We start from the raw sequence: 11,717 nt of genomic DNA, 5'->3' as shown, positions 1-11,717 counted from the left end.
TACCACTACTTTGAACACATGAGAAACAACGCTTTGCTTGTAACCAAAAACAATTCTATGTGACTGCCTTGGATCACACTAATATTCAAGAGTCATCATACTCCATACCAGAATAAAAGCTTTGCTTGTAACCTCATAAACCTTCTGTTATGACAGATATACTCAAACTTATATACATAATATTCAGTTCAATGAGTAGAAGAATATTAAAGCTGATGTAAGGCTTAAGTACAGTAGTTACGGCCATAGTTATTGTAAATAGAAAACGGTTTGTAAACCTTTGGGTAGTTAATCAATTATTAAAAAATGTCAGAAGATTCTATTGAGTAGTTTACAATACCGAAAGAGTATGAGTCATGATCAATAGATGTACGGTAATAGCGTATTGTTTGGTTATAAATTGTTTATTTGTATAAATGCTGTTGCGAGTTATTATCATCCCTTTATATAGTTCGTTTGTACCCGGTTAATTTATTCGTCGAACGGAATCAACTGTTAGAAATGCTCTATAATGAGCGTTGAACCATTAAATTTTGGGTAAAGAGTTTTAATACTATTATAGATAGCTTATAGTTACCTTCATCGTCATATTTTGTGTTACAAGCCTTGTATTATGGTGGCAATGCTATAATATTAACGCTTTTCTTAGGGACAGCCAAATTTTCCTTGGGGACAGCCAAAGTGCACGTAGTCGCAACGTAAAATCTGTTAAATTTGGATGTTCTGTAGCCCTGGGAACAAGGATATACAATCAAAACAATGTAAAAATTAGGAATAAATGTATATTAAACTATTTGTACTTATTTTGACAATTCTATCATCACTATTTCGCCTTTGAGCTCGTTTGATCTTAATCTTACGCAGAAATATTAAGTTAAAGTCCAAACAAGAAGCTGAAAGTAAGCTGTATAACACATATACTGGTTTACACTATGTTGGTTGTAATAAATGTGTATATATTTCAAGTTTTTAAGTCATATTGACCTCTTGATGTCTATAAAAGTATCATAGTCCCAACATTACGACTACGCGCACCCTGGCTGTCCCTAAGAAAAATGGCTGTCCCTAAGAGACCTGTAATATTAATAGGGTTTATTGATTAATTCCTACATTAAGTTTTCAAATAACCTCCAGACTAGAATATTGTTACATTACCTTTTTCTTCTTCTTTGGTCCTTTTAACCTCAAATGTCCAAATTTTTGACTGCTTTTTGGTCCTTTTCTCACAAAAGGACCATAAAAATATTGGATTGCGGATTTCCGTTCTCATTTCAATACTAGCTATCAATGAACATGACCATCACGTGTACACAGTACTGCCTTTCTTTCACCGGAAACATGATCACGTATTTAGAGTACGCGACGCCAAGGACGACCATATCAGGGGAAGAAATTAGTTTGTTTCAATACTTAACAATTGTAATTAAATTAATTATTAATAAAGTATTTTTATTATTAACTACTATTCTCTTTATGATAATAGTCCTGGATGCAAGGGGGTTGATAGATAGGGATAATATTCTATACTTCAACAAGTTGATGTTTTGATTTAGCAAGTTCTAATAAGCTATCAAATTCACCAGAATTACGACACATTTTGTAAAATGATGACTCGGGATTGTTGATCAATGTCAAAGGATTATCAAATTCAATAATACGTCCTTGATCCAATAGCAAAATACGATCATATTCAATCACCGTATGTAAACGATGAGCAATACACAAAATTGTACTATCAGAAAACTCGGTGGTAATCGTTTTTTGAATTGCCTTGTCTGTCTCGAAATCGACGCTTGCAGTAGCCTCGTCCATCAAGACAACGCGACTACTTTTCAAAAGTGCACGGCCGAGACATAATAATTGACGTTGACCTTGAGAAAAGTTTTTGCCACCTTCGCTGACGTTTGTATCGAGATCTTTGAATACATTGGCATTGACCTCTTCTCCACTGTTGAAACTCTGGATACTACTATTAGCACTGCTTGGAACCAGATGAACTCGTTGGAGCGCCGCAATAATATCTTCGTCCTGGAATTCCTGGAATGGATCCATATTTGAGCGAAGTGTGCCAGAAAACAAGGTAGGATCTTGAGGAATAATGGTCAAATTGGAACGGAGATCTTCTGTACCAAGATCTTTAATATCTATATTGTCAATAGTAATGGAACCTTGTGAAGCTTCCACAAAACGGAAAAACGATAATGCAAGTGTAGATTTACCACTACCCGTTCTACCTACAATACCAATCTTTTCCTGAGGCTTGACAGAGAATGTAAGACCTTTCAAGACGGGATCCAAATCGGCAGCGTATCTCACTTCCAAATCCTTCACTTCAATCTCACCTTGGGTAGGCCATTGAGGTGGGGGTCTAAAACTAGATATAGCAGCAGCTTCTTGATCCATTTCCATAAATTCAACAATACGTTCGATGGCGTTGAAACTCATTTCCAACCCAGTGTATTGGCGGATACCCCAGAACATATTATCAGTAAACAACAGTACAAAACTCAAAGCAAAGCCTGCTAAGGCTACGTCTATTTTGTCCATGTTATAAAGCACAATTGCGCAAGCACTAAAGTTGACTACAGCAGAAGTCATCGAGTATCGGACACTAACCCATCGATTAACAGTCCAAGAGTATACAAAGGGACGGACATTGGCATCGATGCACTCCATCATAACCTGAAGAAACTGTTGAGATGCACCAAAAGCACGAATGGTAGCAACACCAGAAATGGTCTCAGTGAAATTGGAGAATATAGGTGATCTTGTTACAGAATCCAAACGCTTAAACTCACGGGAGCTTTTAACATACTCCAACCCAACGAATATATTGATTGCTGCAATAACAAACATTGGAATAAAAAGGGCTGGCATAACAACGCATACTGTAATAGCAGTTGTAATAATCATAAACCATTGAACAACAAAGAGCATGAAATCGCTGGGAATCTTGGAGTCGACAGCTTCAAAATCCTTGGCAAATCTGTTCAAAATACGACCTGTGGGGGTTGTATCAAAGAAACGAAGAGGAGCACGGAATACCCGATGAAGAAGAGACCCATATAATTGACGGTTTGCTTTGAGAGCACCCCAGTACATCAAAGCATATCGTAGGGAGCCAACAATAACGTTTCCACAAGTAATTAGACAGTATATACTCAAATAATAGTTCAGATGATTAACTCCGTCGGAAGATGTGTGAGAGGTTCCATTATTCAAAGCAGTGACCACCGAAGTCTGCGAAAAGTCAGGCATCATCATCATGCCGAGGTCATGAGTACGAGCACCTAAACCAGCGTTAAAAGCAGAAATTGTGGTATTATCATTTGGGTTGTTTGTGTAAGATTGAGCCCAAATCTTGATCCACCAACTCTCTCCAATTTCCAAGGAACGGGCGCCAATGACAAAAAGAGTCATGACAAGCCAAAAGCCAGCATTACCAACCATTGAGAAATAAATTTTGTATAATCTAAATTTAACTGCTCCAGAAGCACGCGTTTCATCTTCAACTAGTACACGGGCTGCCTTCTGATCTTTCTTTGTATTAGTGTCAGTTCCGGAAGCGACGGTAGTGGTTGAAGAGTTGTCAATATTTTCAATGGCGGCTTCTTCAGAAGCATCTTGATCGTCTTCAAATTCATTATCCTCTTCGATGATCTTTTGCAAAGCACCAGATTGACGCAACTCTTCAGGCGACCCAACCACACCAGCACGACCATTATCAATATGAACCAAAAAGCTACAACCTTTAATGCAAAGCTTGATATGATGTGTAACAAGAATTCGAGTACGATTTCTCATGAGAGGTCCCATCAAACAGTTGTCATATAAATGTTTAGCAGTATGTGCATCTACAGCACTCAAAACATCATCCATCAAAACATTTTTGGCACGAGAGTAAACAGCTCTGGCTAATGCAACTCGCGCCTTTTGACCACCAGAGAGAGTGATACCCTTCTCACCAATTTCAGTGCCGTCACCGTCTTCAAAAATACTCAGATCTTTATCAAGAGCACAGGCAGTCAAAGTATTGTTATAACGTGATTCAATGTAGGGAAATCCAAACAAAATGTTGTCACGAATGGATGCGTTTTGTAACCAGGGAGTTTGAGACACATAGGCCAAGGAGCGATCCAAAATCCATTCATCCGAGTTGATATCTTCAGAAATAGGCCCGAATTCAGAAAAGATAGTATCGGCAAGAGGTACACGAGGGCAAGAAATCTTACCGTCTAACAAGATAGCTTCACCCAGTAGACCAAGAAGCATTAAGGTCTTTCCGGAACCAGTAGAACCACTGACCAAACTAAGCTCGTTGTTAGGGAACTCGGCTACAATATTTTTAAGAATAAAACTTGCTTCTTCGTCAGCAGTGCTTTGATTTGGAAGTGGTTTCTTCCAACCAATAGTAGCATTTTCAAATCCAATCTTAACAGAGGCTTGATTGTCTCCAGGAAGAACGGGATCAATTTCATCTTCTTCTAAAAACTTTGTAATACGTTTTAAACTGGAGAGCGCTTGTATACTATCGATTAGTGTTTCAGGAATAACATTTAGTGCATAACGAAGCTCAGCAAATATACTAATGGCAGTAAATGCAATAGGTGCATTTAATTCGTATCCTTGAATCTTTGTAAAAGCAAAAAATGAAACAAGTGTTACTAATATAGGTGCGCTAGAAAAAGGAAGAAATGTCAATTTTAAGCTTGTTGCATAATTTATAATAGGGCTTACCCTTGCCAGACCAGAGAGAAAAATACACCATTAACATATGTAATACTCAACTGATGGAGTTCGAGATTTCTTGCTTCCATAATACGCTCTTCCCATTTTTTTTCCCAGGCAAAGAACTTAATTTGACGAATGCCCAAAAGGACTTCATTCATAAGCGAAACACGTTTATCACGGGCTTCCATCAAACGATCTTGAGTTTTTGAAAAAATCTTAGCATTAAAATGGTTAATGGGTAAAATGACAATCATGATCAGTAAGCCATAAAAACAAGAAACGCCCATGAGTTGGTATAGAAAGTAGAATCCCGTGATGAGTTCAAGAGGAGCAGAAATAATAGCAAACCAAACGGCAGCGAAATCAGCAATACGACTGGCATCAGTACCCATTAAATTGATAATAGCACCAGTAGAAGCTAATGAGTCCTCGTCCTCCTTTTTATCAGTATCTTTGGATTCTTTATCATCAGCCTTTTCAGAAGAAGCAACAGAAAGATCGCGACGACGAAGGGATTTTTGGTACACTTCAACGTTTAACATGGTTCTCACGCGAGTTTGAAGAGAGCAGGAAGCTAATTATATTTATTAGACTATCAAATCATAGCAGGTGTTCATTACTTACCATGATACCAGAGTTGACCAGTGATAATACCCAGAATAACAATAGACACGCCCATACCAATCACAATTAAGGTCCCGTACATCATAGCATCTTCATAATACACACCATTACTAACATCTTGAAGGAGTTGGAGCAAGCGATTCATGAAGAAAGCGGGAGCATAGTACAAAAACGAAGCAATAATAGCTAAAGATACTTGAATGACTATATCCGCGGCATTGGCCTTAAGTAAGCGATATAAAAGTGAGCCTTTTCCCCGCGAAGCGCCAAAGATATAGAATATATTATGTGCGCGAAACTCAGGGGTCAAAACAGGTAAATCCTGGTCCGTCATTTCGCCTTTCTTCTTGGAGACAACACGAACTACATTTGTAACCCAATTAAAGGACAATTTACCAAAGATTGAATCAACGTTTATGTTACACACCGGACGATCTTTTTCGTCCAAAAATGGCGGGCCTTGTTTCATAGTCGCAGTAACATAAACCAAATCAAATCCTAATAATACAGGTAATAATAGTGACAATGATTCCAACCATGGCATCTGTGGGGACCCGATAATTACATCTAGACAGAATTGATAGACAGAAAAACAAAATGCAATGGTATAGAAGATGCAGAGGTGAACATTCAATACCCAACCCCATTCATTGGGTAGACGATAATGACGAGAGGTTATTGCAAGAACAAAAGCATAAAGCCATGATATGAAGATACCTGTAGAAGAAGCGATCAGGTGAACATTGTTAGGATCGTTCTTGACATGAGTAACATTAGCATACAGATCCATTGCAGACAATGTAGCTAGTAGCAAGGTGCAGTACGTAATACGTGTAATACGATTTGTGTCATCAAAGGGAACGCTTAAATCCCTTTTAGAATCGGTTCGAAGAGGCAGCCGTCCGTCAGTCGATAGGGAAATACCACCTTCTTCTTGTTGCTGACGTTTGTGATAAAGGCCACGCTGGATAGACAATGCAACGGCGCTTACACTCGCTACAACTGGTAGACTAACCGAGACCCAGGTTACACTCGGTAGAATTTCCATGGTTGTATGAATTGAAAGTAATTTAGTCAAGAGAAAGACAAATCGAGCGATTTCTACCTTTTACAAAGTTTTCGTTTTCAAAGACAGAAGGAACAATAATTGCTGCGGTTTAGTTAGGATTTGAATGACCGCTTACGACCACGTTAAACACAAGAGAAACGCTTTGCTTGTAACCGAATAGATCTTCTTCTATGACAAACATACTAGAAATGTAATACATACTATACAGTTTTTGGTAGAAGAAAATAATAAAGTTGATGTAAAGCATAAGTACGATATTTAGGTTCATTTTTACCATAATTATAAAGCGGTTTGTAAGCCTGGGTAAACAATTAATATAGACTGTCAAAAGATACTATTGCGTACCTTACAATGGCACTTAAACCACAGAACGAATGTGAGTCATATTTCATATATGTGTGGTAATAATGGATTATTTGCTTGTAAATTGTTTATTTGTATATGTTGCTGCGGATTATCCTCATTCCATTTTGGTTTATACCCAGCGTCGTACATATTCAATTATTTGAAACGCTTTTTAGTGAGTGTTGATCAATAAATTATTATGTTTACAAAAGTGCACTCGCAATTACCTTTATCTATCATTTTTTGCGTTACAAGCCTACGGTCTTGTGATACAAGTTACATATCTAAGTAGAGTTCATTGATTTATTCTTACAAGTTTTTAAAGAACCTCGAGACAGCAATAAAACTCTATTACGTTGTAAATTTTCTATTTGTCTTTGTTTTTACAATAAAAATCGATAGCTTTTAAAAATAATTTACAACGTTCTGCCACTGGATTATTGCCATGGTTATTAATCAATGCTTGTAATATTTTATAAGATTCGCTATAAAACAAATCAGTGTCAGCTAATTAAAATTTAGGAAACCACAGAACATCATTTACACGTAAGATTCCGCATTTCCGTTCTCAATTCATTGCTACCTATTAATGAATATGACCATCGTGTGTGCACATTACTGCCTTTCTTTCACCGGAAATATGGCCACGTGATCAGAGTACGCGACGTCACGGACGGCCATATCAGGGAAAAAAAGCAGCTCGTCTCATTACTTATTTATTTTTGTTTTCTTCATTCTTTGGCAATACCAAGACGGAAGATAGAAAGCACAACGATAAATAGCATTATATTTTACAATGTCAATGAAAAAACTACAGGGTAAAAGAAAATTAACACCCTCTTTTTTTTTTCCTGACCTTATTTTATACCAGCCGAGATCGACCGGGTCTTGAAGAAAGTGAGCGAAGGCGTTGATACCTTTGAAACCATTTATGAAAAGATTCAGTCAACGGCCAATCCGAATCAAAAAGAAAAGTATGAGCAAGATTTAAAAAAGGAAATTAAGAAACTCCAACGTTTGCGTGATCAAATAAAGACTTGGCTATCTTCAAATGAGATTAAAGACAAGACGACATTATTAGATAATCGTAAGCTGATAGAAACTGAAATGGAAAGATTCAAAAATGTTGAACGTGAAATGAAGACAAAAGCCTTTTCAAAAGAGGGATTGCTGCAAAGAGAAAGAATGGACCCCAAAGAAAAGGAGAAAGCAAACGCGTGTGATTGGATTTCAAATACAGTCGATGAATTATCACAACAAATCGAAATGGCTGAGGCAGAACTAGAAAATTTACAAGGAACTACCAGAAAGGGAAAGAAAGATCATGCAAAATTGGAGAGAGCAGGTGATTTGGAACATTTTATCGAGAGGGATCGATGGCATATCAATCGATTGGAACTTATCTTACGACTGCTGGAAAATGATCAACTTTCAACTGATCAGGTTAGCTTTATTCAAGTATAAAACCGTGCAGTATAATAACAATTATTAGGTTGTTGCAATCCAAGATGATGTCCAGTATTATATTGACTGCAATCAGGTATTACAAACATTGTCTTATATTTGGTTTCTTCTTTTTTTAACCTCTAAGACGTAATAGGAACCAGATTTTGAGGAGGACGAGCTAGTGTATGACGACCTGAATCTTGAAGAAGAAGAAGAAATGTACAATGTGGGTATAGAGGAGCACTACACGAATGAGGAAGAGAAGTCTAAGAAATCAAAGGAGAAAGATGCTTTGGATGATGTCTCGTCGCTATCATCATCTACAAGGACAAATAACAAAACAGTAACATCAGGCAGTCCAGCTAGCTGTAAGACTTTATTATTTTGTATCGTTCTGGTTGATTAATTTCATTTTATAGCAAAATCAACAATATCAGGTAGTCCAGTGAAAACACTAACAAGTGTGCCGCCGCTTAAATCCCCGGAAAGCTCTAGCAATACAACAGAAACAACACCAAACGCAACACCTATTTCTGTATCAGCAACTTTAAAAAGTTATCAAGCACCAGGGTTGAACAGTCCGACATCCATAAAAGAAAAAGGTAAGAGTAAAGATGTGTATGTATCTCAGTGGCATATTGATTTGTAGTTTTTAGTGCAATCGACGCGAGTTGCTGTGCCATCAGCCTGGGCAGAACCGATCAAAATTGTGGACCAAGCCAAATCGACACCACCGTTAGAAAACGCTTCGATGGAAACCAATAAAGCGCAAAGGGCGATGTCTTCTTCGGCGCCTGGTGCGCAAGTAAACAACCTATCTGGATTTGCTAAAGCCGTAAGAAATGGAATAAATCAATTTATTCGCCACCTAACTAATAGCTCTTTGTATGAATAGCTTCCATTGGATACATCATTATCCCAGCAACAGGGAGCAGAAGCTGAATCAAGACTACCGACATCGTTGGCTGATCTTGCTTCATCGTTCGAAGCAATCAAAAATAAAGGTAGGCAAACAAACGCTGTCGCTTAATATGGTACTGATACAAACATGCGATTAGCTGTCGGTAATGAGGATACCCATTACACTAATCGGATGTTAGATGCAAGTTTGCAATTTGTTCCAGACCTGATAGACTCTGAAAGGTATATTCTAGTATATAATGACTTGAAGATAATTTCTTAAGAATATGTCTGTTTCTTTAGGCCAAAAGTGTATCAAGCCCAAACTCCCCAACTAACACCGGCATACTATCCTCAACAGCCATTGGCAATTTTTGATAATCCAAGTCTTTTTGAAAAGTTTGACATGGATGCATTATTTTTTATATTTTACTACCAACAAGGTACATACCAACAGTATTTGGCTGCAAAAGAATTGAAAAAACAATCTTGGCGATTTCATAAGAAATATTTGACCTGGTTCCAAAGGCATGAAGAACCAAAAACCATCACTGATGAATATGAACAAGGGACCTATATATATTTTGATTATGAAGGTGCTTGGTGTCAAAGAAAAAAGACCGAATTTAGATTTGAATATCGTTATCTGGAAGATGCATAATCATATATTTATTTCATATTGTATTATTTTTTCTTTTTCATAAAAAGAAATCATTCTAATATACAGCTTCTCAGCTTTTATGAGCCTTTTCCGATTTATTTTCCGGTAAAAGATCATTTCTCGTGTTTTGACGCTGTCGATGTTCTTTATTAAAACGCCACCCATTAATATGTTTAATATTGTTCTTTACTAACTAATCATTTTACGAGCGTCGAGACGAGATGCCTGAAATAATATTAAAGAATCCAGTGATATATCAGTGTGAATTGATAAATGTAGGATTTTGTGTAAATATGAAGCAAAAGTTTATACTTCTTTGTATTCTTAACACTTTTTTATGGAACATGGTACATAATAACTTACTACTGAAACACTGGTAAACGATCATTTACCAATTTTGCTATTGCTTGTATATAAATATATGGGCATTTGCGGATGTTTCCACTGCAAGAAAAGACTCAAACATTATGAGTATTAAATTTGCACTTAGTTTAAGGCGATAAGTTATATGTATTGCCTCTTGGTGTCAATTGAGGTATCATATCTTGCATTACCCCTACGCGCAGCCAGGATGTACCTAAAAGACCCATTACACTTGTGGCAATCGACTTCGCAGGTTTGATTTACAACTGTCGCTCTACCCCAGTAAGGCGCTCTTTGATGGGTTGGCTTAATTTATAAATATTGACGATAATTATTTTTATAAAAAAACTAAAAGACATATTTATCCTACTACTCGCGTTTTAGATATCTGGTACCCATACAAAGATTATATCCGTAAAAAAAATATATATGGCAGAGAATAGTTACAATTCATTGAAAATATGTTACTTTCTGATCTGTGATTTTGCATTAATTATGTAGACATAAAAAGTTTAGAATGTCGTAAGTGATTATCGTGGTAAATGACACAAATATACATCTCATTGATGCTTTGGGTTTTTATAAAACTAACTTCATTCAAAGAATTAAAAATGGGCATAAACTTTTTAACAATAACAAATGAAGCATTACTGATATAATCACGTCTGTAATAAAGCTGATTAAAAAAAAATTAAAGTCTACGTTGATTAATAGTGAGCTAGTAAGTAAGTGTATGTCGTCAGCATTGTGCGAAACAGCACTTTTATTTGACTATTTTGAGAATTGTAATAAAGTAAACGCTTTAATGTCAAGATATTCAGCCGAGGTACCAAAAATAACTATTTTGAATTAGGTTGGTAAGTTTGGGTCATAACTTATATAGCAAATCTTTTAATTTTTCATGGCTTGAGATTTTTTAGATAAATTTAGGCTATAACTCTGGGAAAAGACAGAAGGCGCCTCTCCTTGTTATAATGCCTTTGTAGACGTTTCCATCTGTATTAATTTTTAAGAAAATAAGTTTTAGGAACCATACCAGTGATTTTTAGAAAAAATTGGTTCAGGTAAATAAGTTGTATGTTGTTGAGCCTAAGCATACTAATCGGGTCTCTTAGGAACAGCTAGGGTGCGCATAGTTGTAATGTTGGATTATGACACTTTAATAGACACCAAGAGGTCAATATAACATATCATCTTACTTAATTACAATTTATACAACCAGCATATGGTGTGTTATAGCTTACTTTCAGCTTCTCATTTGGCCTTTACCTTAATAATTCTGCGTAAAATTAAGATCAAACGAGCTTAAAGGCGAAAGAGTGACGATATTTATATTCTTGTTTCCAGTTCTAATGACGTATCTTAGGCTGTGGCTACGTACACTTTGGCTGTCCCTAAGAAAAGCGTTCAGTAAATGTTAGTAAAACAAAACAAATCCTACAACTTATTGTATTATACAAAAAGTATACCATTTTTATTGTATCAACAATAATAACATTTCATTGCTCAACCAACATACCTTACTGGTTATTCAACATTATGAAAAAACCCTATTCTAATTTTTTGGAGGAAAGTATG

At 36.4% G+C, this 11,717-nt stretch overlaps 2 protein-coding genes across 2 annotated transcripts; one reads left to right on the top strand and one right to left on the bottom strand.

The window, feature by feature from the left end:
- Positions 1-1,428: 1,428 nt before the first annotated feature.
- EV154DRAFT_598536 (P-loop containing nucleoside triphosphate hydrolase protein) lies at positions 1,429-6,521 on the bottom strand. The gene is made up of 3 exons (XM_051607054.1): positions 5,356-6,521; positions 4,738-5,305; positions 1,429-4,678 (listed from the first exon to the last, which is right to left on the bottom strand). The coding sequence occupies exons 1-3, from the start codon at positions 6,401-6,403 to the stop codon at positions 1,522-1,524; spliced, it is 4,773 nt and encodes a 1,590-aa protein (XP_051462670.1). The 5' UTR covers positions 6,404-6,521; the 3' UTR covers positions 1,429-1,521.
- A 963-nt stretch (positions 6,522-7,484) lies between these two features.
- On the top strand, positions 7,485-10,004 carry EV154DRAFT_492805 (Not1 N-terminal domain, CCR4-Not complex component-domain-containing protein). The gene is made up of 9 exons (XM_051599721.1): positions 7,485-7,587; positions 7,641-8,212; positions 8,262-8,309; positions 8,370-8,583; positions 8,635-8,817; positions 8,872-9,050; positions 9,111-9,219; positions 9,274-9,358; positions 9,419-10,004. Exons 1-9 carry the CDS (start codon positions 7,566-7,568, stop codon positions 9,774-9,776), a joined length of 1,770 nt encoding a protein of 589 aa, XP_051462669.1. The 5' UTR covers positions 7,485-7,565; the 3' UTR covers positions 9,777-10,004.
- Positions 10,005-11,717: the final 1,713 nt, after the last annotated feature.

This window comes from Mucor mucedo (genome assembly GCF_025094135.1).
Source record: "Mucor mucedo strain NRRL 3635 chromosome Unknown EV154scaffold_6, whole genome shotgun sequence".
In the NCBI taxonomy this organism is placed as follows: domain Eukaryota; kingdom Fungi; phylum Mucoromycota; class Mucoromycetes; order Mucorales; family Mucoraceae; genus Mucor; species Mucor mucedo.
This window is presented reverse-complemented; position numbering and strand designations above follow the sequence as displayed.